At 47.7% G+C, this 27,644-nt stretch overlaps 1 protein-coding gene across 1 annotated transcript; it reads left to right on the top strand.

Moving 5' to 3' along the window:
• The first annotated feature begins 15,319 nt into the window (after positions 1-15,319).
• On the top strand, positions 15,320-18,559 carry LOC4351915 (laccase-24-like). The gene is made up of 5 exons (NM_001423451.1): positions 15,320-15,483; positions 15,954-16,108; positions 16,201-16,580; positions 16,667-17,647; positions 18,224-18,559. The coding sequence occupies exons 1-5, from the start codon at positions 15,334-15,336 to the stop codon at positions 18,352-18,354; spliced, it is 1,797 nt and encodes a 598-aa protein (NP_001410380.1). The 5' UTR covers positions 15,320-15,333; the 3' UTR covers positions 18,355-18,559.
• The last annotated feature ends 9,085 nt before the right edge of the window (positions 18,560-27,644 follow it).

The raw sequence follows: 27,644 nt of genomic DNA on the forward strand, positions 1-27,644 counted from the left end.
ACGTGTTATGAGCGCCTGTGTTTATACGGTGTCTTTTAAAGAAAAGTTAATTTCTTTGTCAGAACTAGTTGTGCTGCTTACATTTCTCTGTGACTTCATTGCCAATTGCACAGACATCTCACTTGTACTGCTTATACATTACTCTAGGACTTCACCTGTCAATTTCACACACAGCTCGCTTGGCATCTCCATAAATGTATTTTAGATTTCTGTTGGATATATAATTCAATGCAAATGAATATTATCTCGTAAGGAACGTTACTAAATACTCCTATATAATCTAGTCATAAATATATGACAACATCTGGTACTGAAACCTCCAAGATTTTGACTATCAATGAATTTTACTCCTTCAGGTCCCAAAATTAAGTATTTTGATTTTTTTTCTTGAGTCAAAACTATCCTAAATTTGAGTGAGTTAATAGAGAGGGGTATTAATATTTACTATTACATCAAACAAGTAAACTAGGAAAATATGTTGCGTAACATATGTAATGATGCCCATTTGATATCGTCGTAAATATTATTTTTTCTATGAAATTGATCAAGTTTAAGTTTTTTTAAGAAGGGTATTTTTTTTACCCGGCCTCTACATCTAATCAGATATATGCGGTCCTTTTAAATTAGGAACTTAGCCCTCAACTAATCCAATCTGAAATTCGCTCCCACGAAGATTTTGAATTCAAGATCTTGGGGTGCTAATTAAGTTTAAGATAGCTTGACTTAAGGATAAAATAAAAAAATGCTTATGTTTTGGGATGAATGAAGTAGACTACTTTGAACATATAAATGGTGTATGTGGACCTGTGTATTGAAAAGTACGTTCATAAGCTCATAAACTTATTACATTTATAAACTTATTATAGTAAAAGTTATGATCAAAATCAAATACCATATATAAAAATATCAAACAGTGCATATTTTTAAAGAGAGGGAATATGAAATAAGTAGTAAAAATCAGATTGACTTTTCTTTACGATGAAAATCAGTTTGACTTCTGTTTGCTTGGGCAAGTAGATTGCTTGCCGTATTCTTATATTTTGACATATAATTTTCTCTTTCCACAGTCAATGATTTGTGATGAACGAAATAACACATTATGTAGACATCCCCTTTTTCCATTTTAACATGCGACAATCACATGGAGAAATGTGTTGAAATTTGAAGCCCGTACACTGTACACCAAAGAAGAAAATTTTTTTGAGGGAAACTACGGCAGGTGTGAACACCAACCTGAACTTTATTCATATGGTAAAAATCTTTACAAAGAGGGAGCTTTATTCATATGGTAAAAATCTTTACAAAAAGGGAGGTACAGAGGGACAGGGAGAAGAAACTAAAAATTAGGATTTAGCGCCCAAGAGTAGAGTTGTTGTTTGCCTACGGCGTCGTTACATCGGTTTGACCACAACTCGATATAGCTGGCGCAGCGACGAAGGACTAGCGTGTTGGTTTCATCGATGGAGTTGAAGATCTTGTTGTTGCAGCGTTTCCATATGTTCCAAACTGCGGCGAGTAAGATGATGCACCAGACCTGTGGGGTCAGAGCATTGCCGGGGGTGGGAGGCCCCATAGGTCTTCGAGTTGTGCTAGGAGGTAACTTGCTGTTCATCAAATCCATAGGAGTGCCAAATGGCTGCCACTCCGGAGCAGCGAAGGAAGAGATGTTCCACATCTTCGTCGATGGGGCAGAAGTGGCAGCGCGCGGAAGTTGCTAGTCTGCGTCGCATCCGCCTGTCGTGGTGATGATACGTCGTGTAGGATCAAAACACAAGAACTAAGCCAACCAGAGGGGGGGTGAATGGTTGGTATACCCAAAAACCAAAACTTTTAGCGGAAATAAAAGTTACCCTCAAATTCGACGGATTGCGGTCTGACCGAAGTAGTTGCACCGGTCTGACCGCCTGATGAACGTCGGTCTGACCGATGTAGATCGATCGGTCGAACTGCCGAGATGCCTGCCTCTGCCTGTCACCACTGCCGGTCTGACCGCCGCCTTGCCACCGGTCTGACCGCCGGTGAGTCGTCGGTTAGACCGCCGAAACCCAGTGAAACACAAATCGAAGAACTCTTAAAATAGATGACGACTTTATTGATTATCTCTGTGTTTGCAAAGTGCACCAACAGCACTCCTTACAAAAATTTCGACTAAACTCGAAACCCTAACTCAAAACTCAACTCAATTGCTCTCAAAAGCAATACAGGGAAGCCTCACGCTCCCCCTTTATTTATACCCAAGGTAGGCAGCCTAAAGCCACGGAACAAACTCATACTAGAAGTCCTAAACACCTTAGGAAACCCTCTAGTACAAGACACAAACTTTACATAACCAATCATATCAAATTTGGACTCCTTCCAAATTCGACTCCGCATCCCATACACACACAATACCTCCATCGTATGCCATATGGAATCTACATCACCCACGTGCATCAACTCTAGCCTAAGTATCCCGCATGATCTCTGACCACCACGGACGTCGTCTTATCCCCAAGCTGACTCCCGGTCCATCACCGCAAATACTCTCCCGAGGCATCGAGTCACCTACACATGAAATCTATACCTAAATAAAAAATACATAAGGCTTCCGGAAATTATTTTGGTACATTTTTTTTTGTTATCGCCGTTTCGCTTGATCGCGGTGCCCCTACCCCACCCCTCCCGATCTCTTTTTATTTTCCTTTTTATTTCCAAAAAATAAATAAACAATCTAACTTCCTAATCTCTATCTCTACTATTATAAAAATTAAAGATATTTTTGCCGGTATTTTGGTAAGTCATCTATGTATGAGTCGGTTTTTTAAGTTCGTTCGCTTTTGAAAATGCATATCTGTATTTGAGTCAGTTTTTAAGATCGTTCACTTTTGGTAATACAGAAGGAATCATATAAGAAATCTGTAGCTCATGAATTTTGAAAAATATATATATCCAAGTGAACTCCCACAGTGAATTTCATCTTAACTAAACCATATAACAATAATAAGATTAAAATAAACTTCACCCGTTGCAACGCACGGGTATTTTTCTAGTAAACAAAGAAACCATATTCCGAGACCAAGCTATCTCTAACTTGACTCATTAGTAGCAAACAACAGTATTACATACGTATAGTATCCATCTAGAAGCCATAATCATAAAACAATCACGGATATCCAAACAAACAACCCGGAACCGAAACCGACACAGCGTCGGCCGGTCAGACCGCGGGCTGCACCGGTCTGACTGCGCAATGCACGCCGGTCTGACCAGCAGCACATGCCCGGTCTGACCGGTCCATATAAAATAACAGCAGTATCCTATAGATTCACCTGTGAAATCCAATCATCTCCAAAACCACTTCGTAAATAAATTCCAAATAATAAAACCAATAATCTCCGATGCCAATTGTTCATCACATAATAATAATCAAAAACATCTTTGATTTTACAATGTCCCCCTTGATGAACCCATTGGCAAACACATAAAAAATATTTTGGTGTTTGGAAAAATAAAAACAAAAGTGGTAAAAAGCACACTTCGTACAAATGTACACATCGTGCTCGAAAATCCAAAAGAAAACTTCTCTCACTTTTGAAAAGAAAGAAATTCCCAATCGAACCAAAAACAACATGCTCTTCAACTCATTTGCTTCTCCAAAAATTTTCACTTTTCACCTTGCTTCTCCCAAAACTCATCTCTTCTTCCCCTTTTGACAATGATTTCATCAAGAATAGGAATTATGTTCATTAATGTTCAAGAGCTTAGCATACATATAGCATATCAAGTCATGTGTTGTAATAAAAAGAAGATGAACCCATCTATAATACAGCAAGCGTGTATTAAAGTATAACCATGAACCAAAGATTTTACAATTAAACTTGAATCAACAATCAAAATTCATGATTTCATACGATTTATAATGCAACATCTTAACAAGCACATAGGTTGAAGAATAAACACTAAACACATATACATATTGCATTACTCTTTCTCAAATAACCTTTAGCACAAAATAACCAAGAGAATTTTTTAACCTTTTCTTTTCTTGAGCCTTTTTGCTCATATTTTTCTCTTTTATTCCAGGTACGTCCCTGTCGTCAAGACTGTTTCCAGGGATTCGGCACACATTATTTTGCTCACATCGAATACGTCCTTGTCGTTAAGACTGTTTCCAAGGATTCGGTATTCATTTTTTTTTTCATATTTTTATTCTCTTTTCACAATGAGCAATTAAAGCTATTTGAGGAATAACAATTCAATAAAGCATATATATAAAGCATTTAGAAATCAAACCATATGCTAGCATCAACATTGCATATTTGCATAATTCAAGTAGAATTTAAGTGTCATGCATCATCTCCCTTAAAAGCAAAATCTAAATCTCATGAAAAGACTAGAATAAAGCTATGCTAGAGACAAATAAACCTTCAAAGTATTGCTAGCATGCAAAAGAAAATGCCATATGCATAAACAAAGCTCTCTTTTATCAATTTTTCTCATTGTCATACTATTGCTTGATAAAACCATGAGGTACAAACTCCCTCTCAAAACATGCCAAAAGGATGAATTATTCCCAATTCACCACAAAGAAAAACAAATCGATTAGAATCCAAAGGTTTAGTGAAAATATCAGCAAGTTGCAACTTTGTATCAAAAAAACTGCAATTCAACATCTCCCTTCTCAACATGATCCATCAAAAAGTAAAAACGAATATCAATATGCTTTGTGCGTGAGTGTTGAACATGATTCTTAGCAATGTTAGTAGCACTAATATTATCACAAAAGAGTGGTACTTTCTCAAAAGTAAGACCATAATCTTTCAAAGTAGATAAAAGACAAAGAATCTGTGAACAACAACTAGCAGCAGCAACATATTCAAATTCAGTAGTTGATTAAGCAACACTAGATTGTTTCCTAGAAGACCACGCTAAAACCTTTCCCATTGTAAAACCTTTCGCAAGCAAAAAGTTCTTAAGCCTATCATACCATGCCCTAGGAGCTTGTTTCAAACCATACAAAGTTTTAGACAATTTAAAAACATGGTTGGGAAAATTAGGATTTTCAAAACCTAGTGGTTTGACATAAACTTCCTCCTGTATAAAACCATTTAGAAAAGCACTTTTCACATCCATTTGATACAATTTAAAACCTTTTGAAGCAACAAAAGCCAACAAAAGTCTAATTGCCTCAATTCTAGCAACAGGAGCAAAAGTTTCATCAAAATCCAAACCCTCCACCTAGCTAAAACCTTGAGCAACAAGTCTAGCTTTATTTCTCACAATCAAACCATCCTCATTTTATTTATTTTTGAAAACCCACTTGGTTCCAATAATATTATGTCCAGAAGGTGGTTCAACTAAAGTCCAAACTTTGTTTCTCTCAAGATTTTCAAGTTCTTCATGCATGGCATTAATCCACGATTCATCAGTTAATGCATGTGACACATCTTTTGGTTCAAAAGAAGCAACAAATGCAGAATTTGCACAAACATCATGAGTCGTTACCTTAGACCTTGTAGTCCGCTCACCTATATTACCAATAATTTGTTCCAGCGGATGTTGTCGTTGAATGTGCAAAGGAGCAGCGACTTCTGAAGTTGATCCACGTTCTGTATCAGTACTGGTCGAAGTTGTAATCTCTGGAGGTCCATCTCGAGCAGCATCAACAGTACCCGAACCCGACGAGCCTGGTCAGTTTGACCGCACCTCCTGTGCCGGTCTGACCGGAGGTGTGCCGGCGGTCTGACCAGCCTGGCGTCCGGTTTGACCAGCCGAGCCGACCTTGTCATCGTTGTCGTCTTCGCTCTCGTTTTCAAAAATACGACCATCCTCCCCCTAAACCTGTGACATTATACCTGCAATATCGGGTCTAGTACCTGGACTAGCTTCATCAAAAGAAACTTCGCAAGTCTCAATGATTTTGTTAGTCTCCATAATAAGTACACGATAGCCACGAGTGTGTGCGGGGTAACCAAGAAACAATCCATCGGTAGAACGTGCCTCAAACTTATCCAAATTTCCAGATTTCAAGATAAAGCACTTGCAACCAAAAACACGCAAATGTGAAACTTTGAGTTGACGTCCAAATCGGAGTTCATAAGAAGTTTTTCCAAGTTTTGATCTCAAGAAAACTCGATTTGAAACATAGCAAGCAGTGTTAATCGCCTCAGCCCAAAATTTTCTAGGAGTTTTATATTCATCCAACATTGTTCTAGCCATCTCAACCAAAACACGATTTTTCCTTTCAACAACACCATTTTGTTGCGGAACACGAGGAGAAGAAAATTCATGTTCAAGACCTCTTTCATTGCAAAATTGTTCAAAAGAAGCATTTTTTAAATACACCACCATTATCACTTCGAATTCTTTTCAAGGAACCAGGAAATTCAAGATCCAATCGAAGAAACAAACCACGAAAGTGTTGAAAAGCTTCGTCCTTAGTTGCCATAAAGAGAACCCAAGAATATCGAGAAAAATCGTCAACAATAACCAACACATACCACTTTCCTCCAACAGATTGCACTCTAGCTGGACCAACAGTGTCCATATGTAATAGCTGTCCCGGTGCATCCGTCATCACAGAAACAATAGGAGCATGTGAAGAAGCAACCATCTTAGCATGATGACACGGTGTACAAACCAAATCAAGATCTTTCTTAAGTTTAGGCAAACCACGAACAAGATCCAAACCACTTAACCTAGTGAGATGATCAAAACCAACATGTCCAAGTCTACGATGCCAAAACATCATATCTTTATCAAACTTAGCTACCAAACATATTATCACAGGTGAAACAGGATTATCAAAATCAGCTTTAAACACTCTTCCATATCGAGAAATATTCAACACAGAATCACCACAAGAATCAAAAACTTTACTTCCAGTTTTCTTAAAGTGAACCTCAAAATCTTCATCAACAATTTGTAAAACTGAAAGCAAATTGTACTTTAAGTCCTCAACCAAAGCTACATTCTTCAATTCAAAATTTTCATTTACCTTAACCAAACCTGTAGCGAGACTTGTAGAAGCATCACCAAAGATAATCGATTTAGTCTTGGATGCCTTTTTGAGGGAGGAGAACCAATTTTTATCACCGGTCATGTGCCGTGAACAACCGGAATCTACGATCCACATGTTCTCCTTCCGCGCCACCAAAGCCTACACACAAGCAGAAGTCGAAGCCTCAGTACTGGGGTTAGATGATAACAAAAATTTAGGAATCCAGTACTGAGACACACGACTAGAAGATCCAATAGGCATATATCCACGTGCAAACACAGTTTGAGAATTTTCAGAAAAATTTCTCCGAGGCCGGTCTGACCGAGAGTGTGCAGCCGGTCTGACCGCCGCTTCATCGCCGGTCTGACCGGTGTCCGGTCTGACCGAGGCTCTGCAGCCGGTCTGACCGGTCACCGGTCTGACCACGGAACCCATTGCGGTCTGACCGGTTTCCTCGAGGGAAAACCCGATTTTTGCCACTTTGATTTTGCAAAAGCAATCTCTCTCTCCTTTTTCTGTTTATGAGCTAATATGAAACAAAAACCAACAATATGTCCATCTTTGACAGAAAAAAGAACAAGTGTATTTTTCATGATGATTAGACACATTGGTAGAATTAGAAGACTTAGCAACACAAGCAACACAGGAGGTTTTGCATGCACAACATTGGATTTTGAAGAAGATGCACTTAAGGTAGACATGATACCAGCAGATTTAAACACAGCTTTGTTAGTATCAGGTTTAACCAAAATCTCACCACCTCTAGCACCAGCACCTAACACAACAGGAGGATGTCTAGAATTATGAGCATAAGGATTAAAACCTAAACCACGATTATTTGTGCAAACCTTAGATTGATCTAAAATCATGTTGAGGTTCTTTTTACTATCAAAAAATCTAAGCAAAGAATTTTTCAAATAAGAAACCTCTTTTTCCAAATTAGCACAATTTTCACAATATACCATGACACCTTTGCTTTTAAGATATTTGGGGCAAGAAAGCACTTCATTGTTTTTCACAACATCTTCCATGTACTCAACACGACCTAAAGCATCTTTCAATTTCATCTTATTCAAATTACATGTTGAGCAATTCAAAACATCATGAGGTTGTTTTAACTTTTTAGCAGAAATCATGTTAAACATCAAACTAGCATGAAAATCAATTTGATATTTTTGCAACAACTTTTTAGTTAAAAACAACTCATCCGAAGTGCGTGTGTGCAAAGCAAAACTAAGAGCAAGAGAAGATTTATTTTTCAAATCATGTGCAACATTAACATCTCTAATATTTGAAATCTCATTCATTAAAACCTCAAAACTTTTGCAATCATCATCATTAGGAATAAGAGATTTTAATCTAGCAATTTCAAAATTAAGAGATTCAATGATAAATTCCTGTTTTCTATACATCTTCTCACACTTTTTTTTTGCACTCAAAATATTAATAGCTTCCTCAAAAGCACTTACCTCATTGTTTTCACACTCTAAATACGATTCACCACATGCCATGAAGCAAACACCGGAGATGTTCTTTCCCTTAGCTTCATCTCCACTATCACCATCTATGTTGCTTAGTGGCTCAAACGCAGCGTAGACTTGATCAAAAGCCTTCTTGAGATTCTCCTTGATCTTCCTTCCTTTGAACGTACCCTTCTGCTTGTTGTCGTTGGTCTTCTCATCATCTTTGTCTTCTCTTTTGCCTCTCCCAAGCTTAGAACAATGCGAACGAAGATGATCAATTGAACCACATTCAAAGCAATGATTTGGACCACCTCTTTTCCTGAACCTGGCATTATTCATAGCTCGAGCAATTCTGTTAGCAACCAAAGCCAAATCAAATCCTCCTCCTCGATCTGTTCGAGTTGATCATCGGATGTGGCATTAAAAATAGCAAGAAAAGAAGGCTTAGATGTAGAAGCATCAACATCCAAAGAAGAAGAAGAAGAAACCAAAGCACTCGACTTAGAATCAACTTTACGAGAAAGAATGTTCATCTCATGTGTTTTCAATTTTGTGTAAAGCGAATCCAAAGTCAAAGTAGACATGTTAACAAACTCCTGAATAGATGTAACTTTCATCTCCCAAATAGACATGTCAAGACTATTCAAAAAGTGACGAGAAATCTCATATTATAGATAATTAGCATCATAAGAAGAATCAACAGATCTAAGATCACTCAAAATTTTATTAAACCTAGAAAGATAGTCATACAAAGCTTCTCCAGGTTTCATCTCAAATTTAATGTACTCATTTTTGAAAATATCACGACGAAGTTCTTTAATGTTATTTATTCCTTGATGAAAGTTACTCAAAGCAATCCAAATCTCATGAGTGGTTTGAAAATGCGCAACACAATCATAATCCGAACGATTAATCCCACTCAAAAGAATATTGCGAGCTTTGCAATTTTGTTCAAACTCAGTTTTTGCAGCAGCAGTATTAATTACTTCAGAAATCACATAAGAATGAGAAACTTTTCTCCAAATATCATAATCTTCAGCCATAATGTAAGATTGCATCCTACTACACCAATAAGAAAAATCCGTTCCATCGAAAACATGAGGCTTAGTTGAAAACCTAACAGGAGTAGCCATGGCAAAAACTCTAGATCGATAAAAATCCAAAGAAGAAAACAAGGCTCTGACCGCGCAATACACGCCGGTCTGACCAGCAGCACATGCCCGGTCTGACAGGTCTACAAAAAATAACAGCAGTATCCTGTAGATTCACCTGTAAAATCCAATCATCTCCAAAACCACTTCGTAAATAAATTCTAAATAAAAAAACAAATAATCTCCTATGCCAATTGTTCATCACAGAATAATAATCAAAAACACCTTTGATTTTGCACGTCACTTGTGCGTTGTCCAAAGGAAGATCTTGCATTTGGTTTGAGCATGGTTGCCCAAAGTGGGTCCAACAAATAGATCATCCGATAACTTGGAAAAGCTTAGATCATAGGTAGCTTTGGTAGTGAAAGGGCGGTTTGTTGGCAAGGTGTGACGATATGCTATCCCATTATCCAATACAAGGATGAAAGAGAAGGGTGTGGACAGTTCCGTAAAGGATAAGGATTAGGTTTACCAGAGACGTGATGACAGCCATATGAGCTGTATTGCAGACTCTCTAAGGAAAATAGCTGTAGGATATTTGCCCAAATCGATCCATTAATTTTTTTTCTCTGTCAAACTCTTGAAAAGTATACATAGGTCAAACAGTACTCACACATATACAACATTATTTGGTAATTGGAGGTGCGCATATATATGTTAATATGCTTCCGGTAAAATTTCAGCTAAGCGTGTGATTAAATTCTAAGGACTTAACTCACACGTTAATCTTGATTTAGACATGAACTTTACTTTTATGTTTTCTTCAAATTGAGAATGATATATGCTACTATAGAATAAAATGACCTTTGCTAAGTATGCATGACTTTGCAGTTGTAACATCCGATAAACATAATGACAGCTGAGCACACCGAAGAAAAGGTTGATGGCTGACTGCCCAAGGAAGATGTGCTTTCTCTCTTTCACACATTCAAATGTTGGGTTCCAAAGAAAAAAAAATTGCGTTTTCACTAATATTATTTTCACATATGGAAGTCCTAATTTTTAATAATTAATTAATGGTTTAAGAGTTCGATGTTTGGCACCACATGTTTTAGGAGATCTAGATGTTATTCTTTGAAGACCACATAAGTACTCGCTCCGTCCTAAAATAAGTACAGTTTTACACTGTTCATGTCTAATGTTTGACCGTTTATCTTATTTGAAATTTTTATGATTAATATTTTTATTGTTATTAGATGATAAAACATGAATAGTACTTTACGTGTGACTATTTTTTTTTCAATTTTTTCATAATTTTTTTAAATAATACGGACGGTTAAACGTTGTATACAGATACCTACAACTGTAATTATTTTGGGACGGAGGTAGTAATCACTTTTACGTACTCAATGAACTCAATGATTGTCCGGAAGATAGTTTTCATGATTAGGCTCCAATCTATCACATCTGGATAACTTGCGATCGTAGGTGCAGTTCATATGAGAAAGTTATGACATTCGTAGTTCAACCTTTTCTCAGAAGCCCGGAATAAGTTATACAATACTTGTCTTTCTTTACTTCTAGTTCCACTTGAACAGCATGTGACAAAGGTGACCACTTTGCATACATCATGATGGCCCTTCTTTTACAATAACGCAAAATTTGCTACAGGGCATCGAAAAAATGTGTAATTAGCTCGTGGACACCGCAAAATCGAGAATTTGCTGTCGGGCATAAAAAAACGTGTAATTAGCTCCTGGACACTCGGGACCTTATTTTATTATTTCCTGTAAATTTGGAGAGAGAAACACTAAATAAAGACAAGTTTGCCCTTGGGTCTCGACCTGGACAGTGAGACAACACATTGGGTTGGCCGGCGGCGGCGACGGAGCTGAACACGTGCAGCACTTGTGTTCTGTCCTTGTGATGGGTCCGAGCGGTGGAGCGCGGCCATCGCCGGGATGCTCCGCGCTTTGGCCGGCATACGTGTGCTCGTCGCCGCCGCCGACCCCCTTGGCGTGGAGCTAACGGACGTGTTGATCGACGACACCGACGCCAACAACAACATCGCGGAGCTGCTCCTCGCCAGCCTCGACGCCAGCATCCCGTTCTCCCGCCGTGTCAATGGCAGCTACTTCGCAATTGCAAGGGAGAGAAATGGGGATCAAACAACAATTTGAATATAGAGATGGAGAGATCACAAAAAAAATGAGGGGAAATTTTGATCGGGAGGGCGAGAGCACATGCACATACAGTGAATTCCCTTTCGTGTATGGCGCCGAGCTAGTTCTTTCCAGCCGGCTCGGCGGCGAGGCAGCAAGTCGTCTGGCGCGGCCAAGCAGCCCGCACAGGATGGCGAACGCCACGAGGCAGAGGTTGACAACATCCCGGCCGCTCTTGAGGCTAAGCCCGCCCCCTCCTCGATGGTGCTCTCCTCCCCCTCCTCCCCATGGCCTGCCTCGCCGCACCACCGACGGCAAGAACATGAGCACGATCAGCAAGAAGAGCAGCACGAGCACCCACACCTTCGCCCCGCCGGCACCACCATTGTCGTCGCCGTCAATGCTCATGTACGACGGCGACGACGACGTCGTAGCACTAGTAGTAGCACCAGGACCCGCCCTCGCGCCATAGCCACTCCTCACCCTGGCGTCCCCGTCCATCGCCGCCACGCACCAGCCACTTCCTCCCTCGATTCGATTCGATTCCTCAGCACATGCACGCACGCAGCGAGCCAGCGATGCGACGGCGGCGACCACAGGCCGGAGCAGCTCCACCGGCATCAGCCCGCGGCTGCCGCTGGCAGAGCTTGTCGGCTTCACGGACTTCCACGCGCGGTCGATGCGCAGCATCTCAAGCCCCACGGCCTCCTCCTTCCTGTTGTCCTTGTCGCTGTCGTCTTCCTCGTCTTCCGGCGTGGCGGCGCAGATGGGGGAAAAGGCAGCAGCGCGCGCGTGCGTCGGCTGCCGCCGGCGGTGGCGGCATGCACGTGCGTTGGCTGGCGGCGGCGGTGCAGAAGTGCATGCGATGGCGTGCGTTGGTGGCCTGCGTGGGCTCCGGCCGCCATGCGGAGGTGGTGGCGGCGGTGCTCTGGCCAGTGTGAGGGCAGGGGCAAAATCGTACTCTCATCGTGTTTCTCTCTCCAAATTCACATTAAATAATAAAATAAGGCTCAGAGTGTCCAGGAGCTAATTACACGTTTTTTTTTGTGATGACCAACAGCAAATTCTCATTCTTGCGATGTCCACAAGCTAATTACACGTTTTTTCGATGCCCTGTAGTAAATTTTGCCTTACAATAATGTGAGAATGACTACCAATATATGGATGCACTCCCACTATGGATGAAAACGGATCGGAAATCATTTCTATAGTTTCCGTTTCTATTTTTTTAATCAAAATCGGAAACCCAGAATAAAAATGGAATCGAATATTGTTGAAAAAAAATGTAGCGAATAAGAACTGACATGGATACGGTTACGTAAATTTATCTGAATACAAGACCCCCTCAAACTGAGGTTAAAACTTTATCATGTCCAATTACTATCTCTAGTCTCAGTAGTCAACGGTATATCAGAAAACACAATCAATACAATCAATAGGATGCTAACTTGGATTGGGCTAGGCTATTATTATGGTTATGGACTATAGTACGGGCCTTTGTAACTCTAGAAATTTCGAGAAATTGTATAGAAAGTTCTCAACCAATTCCGAGTTTCGACGAAAACTGTTCTTATCACATTCATTTCCGTTTCCGATATAAAAATTCAAATTCATTTCCGTTTCTAAAAGACTCCAAAAAAATCCGAGCAACAATTTCCGTTTCCGAAAAAGTCCGAACTCCATAAAGTTTTCGTATCGTTTTCATCTATATATCCAACGTTATATAGGTGTGAATATATCCTATGCACATAATATTCCTGTGCACACCAAGTAACAAATGTCACAGAAAATTTTAGAAAAAAATAGACACGTACTTTCAATAGTATTACACCGGCCCATGTGTGAAATCTGATCTTCAAATTTATTATATTTTAGCCGTGACAAAAGGAAGATAAAATTCTGATAGATTTCTACTCTTAAAATTGTTAAATTTCTCAATTTTTAGGCTAAAATATAATAAATTTGAATATGAGACTTTGCTATATATATATATATATGTATATATGTGTAATACTATTAAGAGTATATGTTAGAACTTTTCATGACATTTGCTAGTTGGCGCGCATGGAAATGTTATGTGCATAGGATATGTTCCCTGTCGTATTTCTTGTTTTACCCAAATTATATCACATTAAGATCTAGTTGTTTGGTTCTTTGCCTCACAAACTTAACCATACGAAAATAATGGTGTTGCTGAAAATTTTATGCCTTATTTTGTTTGTAGCCAAATTTTTGACTGCCTATTTTTTGGTTTGGTTGATTTTAGTTAGTCCACGACGAAATACTCTTTAGTAGGAAACTAAACACTAGCTAGCCTAGCTAGCAACTCTTACTTAAAAAAAAATGGTACTACCTCCGTTTTAGGTTATAAGAATTTCTAACATTACCAACATTCATATATATATTAATAAATCTTGACACATATATATGTCTAAATTCATTAATATATATGTAAATGTGAGCAATACTAGAAAGTCTTATAAACTGAAACGGAGGGAGTAACAATCTAAACATCTGCAATAGTCAATTCTACCATTGCCGAAAATTGGCAAGGCTACAAAAAGCATAACGATACCGGCCCTAAGCAACAACTACATTTTAATCATTCAACATGCCCCCAATATTACGGGCACGTAACACAAACACGAGAGACAACGTCTCTGTATCTACGTCTGTTATGTGGGTTATCACTTACACGGATAAAAAGCCTCTATGATGTGGATCATCACACACGTTGATTCCAGCCGCGCGTCCATGAGTTGATTTTTCGGGCTAAAAAAACCCAAAAAAATATATCATATTTTAATGTAAATCCATACACGGTGCCACACAATTTTCACGTTAAATACATACCTGGAGTAAATAATTTTAAAGTTATTGATTGGTAAAATTCTAATTGTTTCACCTCTCATCCTTAACTAAAATATCTGTAATTACGGAACCGAAGGAAGTAGAGACAGTGTACTTTAATAAAATAAAATTTTTCTTTTATTATATATTATTAAAAAATCGTTGTTAATATATGTTTTGGAGACCATGTCCATATTAAAAGTGTTACAGTAAGAATTATAAATTTGGAGGGAGTATACATCTAAATGAGAAACTGTATGGGTTAGCTCCTGCGTAAAAATCGCCTGTGTCGAAGTTGTTTGAGATGTCCAAGAACTGTCAGGGATATCAGATGTGCTCGACGGCCAAAAGTTTTGCACATACTTTTCTATAATTATGTCATCACATCAGCACCATATATATGGAATCTGCACCACACCAAACTAACCATGAAACTGTCAATTTTTTTTCTACTATATTGCTATCGTCATACATGAGTACTAAACTAGAAGCATTGATTAGTCAACCTTTTCCAAAGAAAAGCAACATAAGCATGTGCGTAACTAGCTAGCAAGTAAAGCTAAGCTTGGGAAGGAATATATAGGAATTTTTAACTGCCTCCATAATTACTTGCAGAGAAATAAAACTTCTGAAGCAGCAGAAAAGAATCTAAGCACGTCTTCTTTCTCTGTAGTTAAGCATGAAATTTCAAGTCTGTTTAATTGTCTTCCTTGATGATTGAACCAGTCAGCCCCAACATCTCTATAAATAGTTCATCTTGAACCATAATTTACTTCATCCAAAATCAAATGAAGTCACCTGTCCATCTCGAACATCCATTTGGTACACAAATAGTTAAGGATAATATGGCGAGATCATGGTCGCTTCTTCTTCTTCCATTTGCGCTTGCTTTGGTTGCTTCCGTTGCTCAAGCTGCTGTTGTGGAGTACACTTTCAATGTAATATTCTATCTAGTTTTCATATACTTCCATTTATGCATGCAGTTTTTTTTCTTCTATTTTATCGCATATATATCGCAACATGCATGAACACTGTTATCTTTAATTCATGAGATAGGGCTTTTGGCTCAAGACGTAGACATGGCATAAAAAAAACTCTCCTGGAATCAAATACATAAATTTTAATACTATTTCCTGCAGTTTCCAAATATGGACTATTATTAATATGTTTAAGAATTTTAGTTTGAAACTGCAAAACTGGTGTGACAAGATTCTTCACATTAACATATTAGATTTTATGTACTCGTTAGTTGTTACGATAAAAAAAATGGGTGCAAAATTGCACAAGAAAAAAAAATATATTCTTTTGACCGGAGGGAGTAGAACTTCATTTGTGTTCAAGGAGGGGTTACTTGTCAAAGGTGATCGAACTAAACCATGTCTTAATCTTACATTTTTGAACTGAGCAGGTAGGTAACCTCTCCATTAGTCAGCTATGCCAGCAGGAAATGATCATAACTGCAGTGAATGGTCAGCTCCCCGGCCCGACGATCGTTGCCACTGAGGGCGACACGGTGGTTGTTCATATGGTCAACGAGTCACCCTACAACATGACCATCCACTGGTAATATTTTATCTTCTCAAGAACGGTAAAATTAATATCTACGTTCATCCACGGTGAACGAAGGATTATCATCAATTGTGTCTTGGATGCAGGCATGGTATCTTCCAGCGCGGTACGCCATGGGCGGATGGACCGGCTATGGTCACGCAGTGTCCGGTCCGTCCCGGAGGCAACTACACTTACCGGTTCAACGTCACCGGGCAGGAGGGCACGCTGTGGTGGCACTCCCATTTTTCCTTCCTCCGCGCCACCGTCTATGGCGCGCTCATCATCAAACCTCGCGGCGGCGCCAAGGCCTACCCGTTCCCCGTGCCCGATGAGGAGGTGGTGGTCATCCTCGGTGAGTGGTGGAAGACGAACGTGTACGACCTGCAGCAGCGCTCCCTCGTTACTGGCAATCCGGCGCCCCACGCCGACGCGTACACCATCAACGGCAAGCCCGGCGATTTCTACAACTGCTCTGCCCCCAACCGTAAGTTGCTGATCGATCACATGCAATATTCATGGCAATCGAGATGTGTCTTGGATGAATTTTGATGTGTTTTTTTTTGCTGGCAGAAACGCACAAGTTCGAGCTGAAGCAGAACAAGACGTACATGCTCCGGATCATCAACGCTGCGCTCAACACGCCGCTCTTCTTCAAGGTGGCCAACCACAGCTTCAACGTGGTGGCCGCCGACGCGTGCTACACCAAGCCGTACAAGACCGACGTGGTGGTCATCTCGCCGGGGCAGACGGTGGACGCGCTCCTGGTACCGGACGCCGGCGTCGCCGCGGCCGTCGGAGGGCGCTACTACATGGCGGTCATCCCGTACAACAGCGCCGTTAATGCTGCCGACCCAAGTTTTCTGTACAGCCTGACCAACAGCACGGCCATCGTCGAGTACGGCGGCGGCCCGGCGACCTCGCCACCCATGGTGCCGGACATGCCGGAGTACAACGACACGGCCACCGCGCACCGGTTTCTCTCCAATATGACGGCGCTGGTGCCGAACCGTGTGCCGCTCGCCGTCGACACCCACATGTTCGTCACCGTCTCCATGGGAGACACCTTCTGCGGACCGGAGCAGACGATGTGCATGCCAGACGACAAAGGGACCATCTTCGCGTCGAGCATGAACAACGCCTCCTTCATCCTCCCGAACACAACCTCCATGCTCGAGGCCATGTACAAGGGCTCCATCGACGGCGTCTACACCCGCGACTTCCCCGACACGCCGCCGATCGTCTTCGACTACACCGCTGACGCATCGGACGATAACGCGACGCTGAAGCACACGTTCAAGTCGACCAAGGTGAAGACGCTCAAGTACAACTCGACGGTGCAGATGGTGCTGCAGAACACGAGGCTGGTGTCCAAGGAGAGCCACCCGATGCACCTCCATGGCTTCAACTTCTTCGTCCTCGCACAGGGCTTCGGCAACTACAACGAGACGACGGACCCGGCCAAGTTCAACCTCGTCGATCCGCAGGAGCGCAACACCGTCGCCGTCCCCACCGGCGGCTGGGCCGTCATCCGCTTCGTTGCAGACAACCCAGGTATATATTTGCACAAAATCATATACTCTCTCCATCCCATCATATAAGACACACATGTGGTTCAAGATTCAACTTTTAAAGCACGATCAACAATCAATATAATATGAACTAAATTTTATTTGCTGAAAATAATATTATAGATTAAAATTTGAATTTACTTTCATATGGTTATAATTATTAGTGAAATATTAGTTTTTAAAACTTTATATTATGGAATAGAGGGAGTACTATTAATTATAATTATAAGTGTATCACACGCGTGGTAATGCCAAATTAATGTCTCGTTAAAACTTTCAATGTAAATATTCAAACAGTTTAAATTATACGCATATGCAGATGATTGCAGTAATTTTTGCTTGAAAATATGTCACAATATACGATTTTTATCAGAGTTTGTGTTTTTGATAATAGTCAACGGTGAATTCCAAAGACTGTCGACATCTAAAATTGCACGTTTTTAGTTATCATAGGGAAGATGACCCGTAACTAGCTACAACCCAGAATTTCTTTTCTTCTGATCATTTCGTTGACTTGACTATTGTGAAATCAAATTTGACATTTGTGTGTTTGATGCAGGGGTTTGGTTCATGCACTGCCACTTCGATGCTCATCTAGAGTTCGGGCTTGGCATGGTGTTTGAGGTTCAGAACGGTCCAACGCAGGAGACATCGTTACCGCCACCACCATCGGACTTGCCACAGTGCTAGATGATCATTGCTGAGATTCCATAGCTTTTGGGTTTAGTTCTCAGAAAGGAAATGTTTATTTCTTCATTTATTAGTTCCATGCAGTATTTCAGTATTGTAATAAGTTCATTGATCAAGTGTGTGATGGATGTTGTGCGTTTCTCTAAGGAGGTCATCTTGTAATATTAATCGGGAGGTTTCCATAATAAAATGAATGGATTTCCTTAATGTCATATTCCACGAGGGAAAATTGGGGTGAAATTTAAATTATTTGCATCCTGCTCGTCAAGCTTCGTGATTTGTACATCCATATACTCCATCTCTAGTTCTGTTAGAATAGGTGTCGAATACACTAGTCCTATTTGGTTACAGTTGGACTTGGAGCTGTAATAGGTGTGACGGAGCGTGGGGCTCCTCACCGGGAGACCGCGCAGGCCCCCCTTTGCCGGTTCGGCCGGGGGCGCTAAGTGAGGTTCTTCACCCTCGATCTGTGGAATGTTCGCGAGAGAGCAAATGCACAAGACACGGGCGATGTAGATAGGTTCGGGCCGCTGAGAAGCGTAATACCCTACTCCTGTGTTCTGGTGGATCTGTGTGTGAAAGAGTTACAGAGAGCCGGAGAGCAAGAGAGTTCAGGCTTTAGAACCCCTCTTCCTCTTTCTCTCCTCTACGAGCTCAGGTATTCTCAGAGTCGTCTGAGAGTCTCTCCCTTTTTTTTCTCGTCCCCTTGCTTCGGTGGGCAAGGTCCTCCTTTTATATCTCAAGGGGATACCACATGCACCATTTTTACCTACTCTTCTTTTGGATGGGAACCCACCCTATCTTGACCAAAACTTGGCTCGCGCCTTCGCCTGGAAGCTAAATCACAGCTTGTCCTTGAGTGAGGCCTTGCGCCGTCACTCGCCTGACACAGGGGATAGCCCTGTCATTCCTTCATTAATGGGTGGAGATTTGCAATGGCCGCTGTCCGAATGACCCTCCGATGGGATGGGTCATACCTACCTCCACTCCGCCGGAAGCAGATGCAATGTGGGAGCACGGTTGTCTGCCGATGACGTGACCGGCGTCAGACCAGTCACAAACCGGTCATTCTTGTCTACCACGTGTCAGTTTAGCATGCCACACGTCTGCCCTTCTTCATACAATTACTTCCTTGTAATGGTTGCGATGAAGCCTGGTATGAATCTGGCCGGGACTGACATACCCACTCCAGGAGCTAGCACGCCAGCTCCGGCTAGAGACGAGTGCCTGGAGGCTCTCATCATTTCGACGGGACGGGGCGAGGCGTGTGACAGGCCGCCTGTTGCCACCTAACCCGCGATCTGACCGGTCTGTGACCGGTTACACACTGCAACTGGTCACGGACCGGATAAGCGCGCACTGCGCCGCATTAAATGCGGCGTGACGCGCTCGTCAATCCGCTATAAGTGCGGTTAGGTGAGCGCCGCTGTGCTCACCTAACCCACACACGTGGTGCCAAAACCACAGGGGGTCGGGGCGCCCCAGCCCTCGGGGCCGAAGCGGGAGCGGCCCGACCCCTCGGGGAGACAGAGGGAGGTGTGGCCACGTCACCCTCGGGCCTGACCCCCCCGAGGGGGTCAGGCCACGTGGGTGACCGCGGCTACCCAAGCCTCTAGTCACGATACCCTCGGCCCCATGTCACCGACAGTAGCCCCCGGCGTTACGCCAGGGCGATTGCCCCCTTCGAGGGAAGCGCTCGGACGTGACGCCACTCCTTAGGCCCGGTGACAGGTGGGGCAGGTCCCTACAGGCGGGCAGGAACCCAGCGGTCGCAAGTTGCGCGCATCGGCAAGGGAAAACCGACCGACAATAATGAGCGGCCTCTTTAAGACCGCTACATTACTCGAGCAGTGCGCGAATCGGGACGAGCCGGTTCGTTTCGCCTGGAGACGTGATGATGGCGCTTTTCGCGTCTGGCGAGCATGGTTAATGCGCGCTTGATCTGTCCCATCTCAACTGCTACGGCCGCACATCCGTCTCGTGTGCCGCAAACGGGCGAGTTGGGTTAGTGGAGGCGTGGGCGCGAGAAACCAGGGGGCGAGGTAGTGGGCGCGGGAAACGAGGAGCCGGGAATAGCGTTGGCAAGGGTATAAAGACGCCGAGGAAGAGATTTGCTTCCTTCCTCTCGCCATTCTTCCCCTTGCCTTCGCCACTTGAGCACTAACTCTTCGTTTCCTGTGCCCTACCCTTGCCGCACTCACTCGCTCTCAAGCTCCTCCTCCGCCGGCATCATGGCACGGGGCTCCGCACCGCTCGACGGTAGCGTGCTGCCGCCTTCCCGCATCGTGAGCGAGAGGCAGGCCGGGCTGCCGCGCCGATTCATGCCGGAATCTGTCACCGGCCGGGAGGTGGTCGCGCTGGGTGAGGGACGCCCGGCGCCACACTACCCGGGGCGGTCCGTCTTCTTCCTCTCTTTCGCAATGGCAGGGCTGGTCCCGCCATTCTCTTCTTTTTTCATGGATATTCTGGAGTTTTATGATCTCCAGATGGCGCACCTCACCCCCAACGCGGTAATGACGTTGGCCATCTTCGCGCACCTGTGCGAGATGTTCATCGGGGTGCGCCCATCTCTCCGGCTGTTCCGGTGGTTCTTCACCGTACAGCCGGTGTCGCCGCCGTCGGTAGTCGGTGGCTGCTACTTCCAGCCGCGGGGGCAGGTGCTGAACCGCTACATTCCCTGCGTCCTCCGCAAAAAGTGGGACGACTGGAAGAGCGATTGGTTCTACACCCTCCTCGCCGACGAAGCGCGCCTCCGACTTCCGAGCCAGCCCCCGGCGCAGGCCTCCAGCTGGCGGGCGACGGTAGATCTGGGAGACGGCTACGACGCCATTCTTGACCGCCTGGCGGGTCTGCGATCCCAGGGGCTTACGGGGGCCATGGTGTTCGGCGACTACCTTCGTCGCCGGATCGCGCCGCTCCAACGGCGCGCCCGGGGCACCTGGGAGTACACCGCGTCCGGCACGTCGATCGGCGGGCCGAGCCGTGCGGCACCCTCACCGAGACGGCTCTCCCCTCTGCCTTCCGCTGCCCCACCGAGCGCAGAGCCCCTTCTGCAGGCCTTGGCCGCCGCGAATACTACGGTGTTAGACGGGTTAAGTGCCCAGATGGAGGTCCTGCAGGCGGAGCGGGCGGAGCTCGACGCGGCGTGGGCGCGCGTCGAGGAGGGGCGGCGCTCGGTGGAGGCCATGGTGGAGGCGGGCCGCAAGGCACACCGCCGGCACGCTTCCGAGCTCGAGGCCCGTCGCAGGGACCTGGCGGAGATCGCCAGGGAGGTGGAGGAGGAGTGGGAGACTGCCCTCATCGCCACCGCCGTGCTCGACGAGGTGCGGGACGACCTCCGCCTCCAATACGGGAGTCGGGCGGCGGAGCTAGAGAAGAAGCTCGACGCCACCCGGGGAGTCCTTGACGCCGTCGCTGCCCGGGAACGGCGGGCAGCGGAGATCGAGGCGGCGTCCCGGCAGCGCGAAGAGGCCCTTGAGGCTCGCGCCACGGTGCTGGAGGAGCGCGCCCGCGCGAAGGAGAGGGACCTGGCGGACCGCGAGGCCGCCGTCGCCACCCGGGAGGCAACACTGGCGGCGCACGAGGCCGCCTGCGCCGAAGAGGAGTCCGCACTCCGCCTCCGCGAGGACGCGCTCACCGAGCGGGAGCGAGCTCTCGAGGAGGCCGAGGCCGCGGCGCAGCGGCTGGCGGACAGTCCCTCCGCGTGGCAGCGCGGGAGGAGTAAGCGCGCCGCGATCTGGAAAGCGCCCGCGCCGAGAGGGCCGCACTGGATCAGCGTGCCGCTGAGCTCGAGGAGCGAGCGAAGGAGTTGGACGCGAGAGCGCACAGCGGCGGGGCGGCCGCGGGCCATGGCGACCCAGCCGCCCTCCTCGCAGCCGCCGAACACACCATCGCCAAGCTGCAGGGCGCGCTGGACTCGTCCGCAGGGGAGGTCGAGGCCCTCCGCTTGGCGAGCGAGGTGGGGCCCGGCATGCTTCGGGACGCCGTCTCCCGTCTATACCACGCCGGGCGGCAAGCGGGTCTCTGGGGCGGCCGAACCGCGAAGTACGCCGCCAACCAGGGGGGCCTCGCCCAGCGCCTCTCAGAGATGGCCGGGGTCCTCAAGCGGCTCCCCGAGGAGCTCGAGGAGACGATCAAGTCATCCTCGAGGGATCTCGCCCGGGGGGCGGTGGAGCTCGTACTGGCAAGTTACCAGGCCAGGGACCCTGACTTCTCCCCGTGGGCAACGCTGGAAGAGTTCCCTCCCGGAACCGAGGACGGCACGCGCGCGCGGGTCCGGGACGCCGCCGACCACATCGTCCACAGCTTCGAGGGTACGGCCCCTCGGCTCGCGTTCGCCCTCGACTCTGACGAGGAGGGCGGTGACGACGGTGTGGACGACAGCGACGACGAGGCCGGCGACCCGGGCGCGTCGGAGTGAGCCCCCAGGCCCCCGTCTATCTTAATAGTTTTTTCTTTCCTCTTCCGAGGCCTTCGGGCCCCCTTCTTGTATAGACTAATTTAATCTGCAATCAAATAAAGAGGAAATTTCTGTGTCAATTCTGTTTGTTGTGTGTATGAGACGAGGATGGTCTGTGCCGCGGTCCTTCTGTGTCTTGGCTTGAACAAGGGCTCGTGCCCAGGTCCCAGCCTCAAACGGCGCGGGTCGGGGCTAGTGCCTGGGGAGATCCACGTGTCGAGACTGTCCAAGCCGGGAGCGTGGTGACCGAGGGTTATGGATGACCCGATTGTGGGCCTTTGCCAATTCCCCCCCGGAGTTCACCACGCCCCGGGGCACGGCTCGGTTCTGGGCCCCTTTTGGCGATTTTAGCCGGCCCGGGACACCGAGGGCAGGATCGAGCACGAGCGTGCTAATTCAAGCCAAGATTCTTCAAAAGGAAACAATGGCACAGACACAGTCCTTAGGAAATCGAAAAAGCTTTTATTGAAATACGGAAGAGAAAAAAGATAAGTATATGCATGTGGTAGCCCCCGGCCAACCCTGCACGCCCGGGGGGGTGCGGGGTTGGCCTGAGCCCGAGACCTGACACCCGACCCCCACTAGGGGTAGAAGCGACGAAGGTGTTCGATGTTCCATGGGTTAGGCAGCTCTGTGCCGTCGCCCGTGGCCAGCCGAACGGAGCCCGGCCGGGGGACGCCGATCACTCGATACGGACCCTCCCGCATTGGTGAGAGCTTGCTCAGTCCAGCACGCGTTTGGACGCGGCGTAGGACGAGGTCGTCGACGCAGAGTGATCGGGCTCGGACGTGGCGCTGATGGTAGCGCCGCAGGCTCTGCTGGTAGCGCGCGGCTCGGAGGGCCGCGCGCCGCCTTCGCTCTTCCAAGTAGTCGAGGTCGTCTCTGCGAAGCTGATCTTGATCAGCCTCGCAGTACATGGTGGCCCGAGGGGACCTCAGGGTGAGCTCAGATGGGAGGACCGCCTCCGCGCCGTAGACGAGGAAGAAAGGCGTTTCCCCGGTTGCTCGGCTTGGCGTGGTTCGGTTTGCCTAGAGCACTGCTGGCAGCTCCTCGATCCACGAGTCGCCGTGCTTCTTGAGGATGTTGAAGGTCTTGGTTTTGAGGCCTTTGAGGATTTCCGCGTTGGCGCGCTACACTTGGCCATTGCTTCTGGGGTGGGCGGGGGAGGCGAAGCAGAGCTTGATGCCCATGTCTTCGCAGTAGTCACCGAAGAGCTCACTAGTGAACTGGGTGCCGTTATCCGTAATGATATGGTTAGGCACCCCAAACCGAGCAGTGATGCCCCTGATGAATTTTAGCGCGGAGTGCTTATCGATCTTGACGACCGGATAAGCCTCGGGCCACTTAGTGAACTTGTCGACAGCGACATACAGATACTCGAACCCGCCCGGGGCCCGCCTAAACGGACCCAGGATATCGAGCCCCCAGACAACAAACGGCCACGAAAGAGGTATGGTCTGCAGGGCCTGGGCCGGCTGATGGGTTTGCCTGGCGTGGAACTGGCACGCCCTGCACCGCCGGACCAGGTCGACCGCATCGTTGAGAGCCGTCGGCCAATAGAAACCCTAGCGAAAGGCCTTGCCAACCAAGGTGCGTGAGGCGGAGTGGGCTCCGCACTCGCCTTCATGGACATCGGCAAGAAGCTCGACGCCTTGTTCCCGAGGAATGCACTTCAGGAGGACTCCGTTAGCCGCGCGCCGATAAAGGGTCCCTTCCACCAGCACGTAGCGCTTGGAGATGCGCTGGACGCGTTCACTCCCTTCGCGGTCCTCGGGTAGAGTCTTATCTGCGAGGTACGCCTGGATCTCAGCGATCCAAGCAATCAATCTAAGGGAGCTGGGAGCGCTCCCCTCGGGTCCCGAGGCCTGGACTCCGACGGGCCACGGGGGCCGTTCAGGCGCATCCGTCTCCCCTAGGGGGTCGGGTCGCGCCGACGGCTGGGCAAGCCTTTCTTCAAAGGCGCCCGGTGGGGTCTGGGCTCGCGAGGAAGCGAGCCTTGAGAGTTCATCGGCGACCGCGTTATCCCGTCTGGGCACGTGCCGAAGCTCTATCCCGTCGAAATGGCGCTTCATACGCCGCACCTGGCGCACGTAAGCGTCCATCTGCGGGTCAGAGCACCGGTACTCCTTACAGACCTGGTTAACGACCAGCTGGGAGTCGCCTAACACCAGGAGGCGGCGGATCCCCAGTCCAGCTGCCACCCTAAGTCCCGCAAGGAGTCCCTCGTACTCCGCCATATTATTGGTTGCCCGAAAGTCGAGGCGAACCATGTATCTGAGGACGTCTCCGCTCGGCGAGGTCAACGTGACCCCCGCACCGGCGCCCTGAAGAGACAGGGAGCCGTCGGACTGCATCACCCAGTAGGCGGTGTGAGGCAGCTGCGAGGGGTCCGAGCTGGCCTCGGGGACGGAGACGGGCTCAGGAGCTGGGGTCCACTCTGCCACAAAGTCAGCGAGGGCCTGGCTCTTGATCGCGTGGTGTGGTTCAAAGTGCAAATCGAACTCAGAGAGTTCGATTGCCCATTTCACCACCCGTCCAGTACCCTCTCGGTTATGCAAGATTTGGCCGAGGGGGTAAGATGTAACCACCGTGACCCGATGCGCCTGGAAATAATGGCGCAATTTCCTTGAGGCCATCAGAATAGCATAAAGCATCTTCTGGGCCTGAGGGTATCGGGTCTTGGCGTCCCGGAGGGCCTCACTAATGAAGTAGACGGGCCGCTGCACCTTTCGGCGGGGCCGATCCTCTTCGCCAGGGGCCACATCTCCGGGGCGCTCTTCGTCCGAGAGGCCACCAGGGGCGCACTCGACTTTTGGGCCGACGACCTCGGGGTCAGAGGGCGACAGGCGCGGCCTTCCCGCAGTGGCCCCGAGGCCATCCTGGGGGTCGGGGGCGCCTGGCACCGTCGGACAAGCGGGCGGAGGGCCTGCTCCGGCCGTCGGGGGCCTCGGGCCGCTGTTCGGCTCGGGGGCCTCTCCTCCCTGCTCTCTCCCGGGTCGAGTCGACACAGGGTGGGGATGCGCGGAGTGAGGGTTGTCCTCGTCGCACTCCACTACCAACGCCGCGCTGACCACCTGCGGGGTTGCCGCCAAGTAGAGTAGCAACAGCTCATCTGGCTCCGGGGCGACCAGGACTGGGGGAGAACTGAGGTACGCCTTCAACTGAGTGAAGGCCCGCTCAGCCTCCTCCGTCTAGGTAAACGGCCCGGAGTGTTTGAGGAGCTTAAATAGGGGTAGCGCCTTCTCTCCCAGCCTCGATATGAACCGACTTAGGGCAGTCATGCAGCCGGTGACGCATTGCACGTCCCTAAGCTTGCTGGGGGCCGCATCCGCTCTATAGCTCGTATCTTCTCGGGGTTGGCCTCGATGCCTCGGGCAGAGACCAAGAACCCGAGAAGCTTGCTCGCAGGCACGCCGAACACACACTTATCGCGGTTCAGCTTTATGCGGGCGGAGCGGAGACTTTCGAAAGTTTCCGCTAGATCCGAGAGTAAGGTCTCTTGGTTGCGTGTCTTCACAACCAAGTCATCAACATACGCCTCAACATTACGTTCTATTTGGTTACCCAAAGAAATTCGAGTAGTACGTTGAAAAGTAGGACCTGCATTCTTTAACCCGAAAGGCATTGTCATATAACAATAAGTTCCTATGGGGGTAATGAATGCAGTGTTTTCCTCATCCTCCCTAGCCATGCGAATCTGATGATAACCAGAGTATGCATCTAGAAAACACAAAAGGTCACACCCCGCGGTGGAGTCGACAATCTGATCTATGCGAGGCAGGGGGTAAGGGTCCTTAGGACATGCCTTGTTAAGGTCGGTGTAGTCGATGCACATCCGAAGCTTGCCGTTCGCCTTGGGAACGACGACCGGGTTCGCCAGCCACTTCGGATGGATGACCTCACGGATGAATCCGGCCTCCAGAAGTCGCGCCACCTCCTCACGGATGAAGGCTTGACGTTTCGGGGCCTGCCGCCGCACTTTCTGCCGGACCGGCCTTGCGCCCGGCCGCACGGCGAGACGGTGCTCAATCACCTCCCTGGGGACCCCGGGCATGTCCGCCGGTCTCCAGGCGAAGACATCGGCGTTTGCCCGCAGGAAGGAGACGAGCGCGTCTTCCTATTTGTCGTCTAGAAGACCACCGATTCGTGTGGTCTTGGACGGGCCGTCGCCCAGGGCAACCTCCTTGACCGGGACCTCGTCACACGTGATCATCCGCTGCCTCGGGGCGGCAGGGACGGAGGTGCTGAGCCTCTCGTCGCCACCCTCGGGCTTGGACGCCGCGGCGAGGTGGTCCGCGCGCTGCTCCATACAAGCGAGCGCGACTTTGTGGTCGCCATGGACGGAGATGGGGCCACCGGGACCCGGCATCTTCATCTGGAGATAGGCGTAGTGGACCGCCGCCATGAACTTCACCAACGCGGGCCTCCCCAGGACCGCGTTGTAGGGCAGACTGAGGTCCGCCACATCGAAGTTCACCCGCTCCGTGCGGAAGTTGGCGGAACCACCGAAGGTGACCGGGAGGTCGATATGACCTAGCGGCCAAGTGTGCCCCGGCGTCACATCGATGATCGGCTGGGACGGCCGGAGCACCATCCCCAGGGCCTTGATGGCGTCAAAGGCTGCGGGGGAAAGGATGTTGAGGGCTGCACCCCCGTGTATGAGGACACGCCCCAACTTCACGTTGCAAACAGTGGGGAAAACCACCATCGCGATCTGTACTCCCCGGGCAACGCACGGCGGGTGGTCGGTCTGGTCGAAGGTGAGGGCAACCTCCGACCACCACGCCCGCCGCGTCGCCTCATGGGTAGGGGCCGCGGCCAGAAGCTCTCG

This window comes from Oryza sativa, chromosome 12 (genome assembly GCF_034140825.1).
Source record: "Oryza sativa Japonica Group chromosome 12, ASM3414082v1".
NCBI classification, from domain to species: Eukaryota; Viridiplantae; Streptophyta; class Magnoliopsida; order Poales; family Poaceae; genus Oryza; species Oryza sativa.

Bases quoted from the DNA above. Each gene is read 5' to 3' on its own strand.
- LOC4351915 (NM_001423451.1), top strand. From the start codon at position 15,334: ATGAAGTCACCTGTCCATCTCGAACATCCATTTGGTACACAAATAGTT. The intron at 15,484-15,953 runs GTAATATTCTAT...TGAACTGAGCAG, and splicing joins TTGTGGAGTACACTTTCAAT to GTAGGTAACCTCTCCATTAG. The intron at 16,109-16,200 runs GTAATATTTTAT...TCTTGGATGCAG, and splicing joins TACAACATGACCATCCACTG to GCATGGTATCTTCCAGCGCG.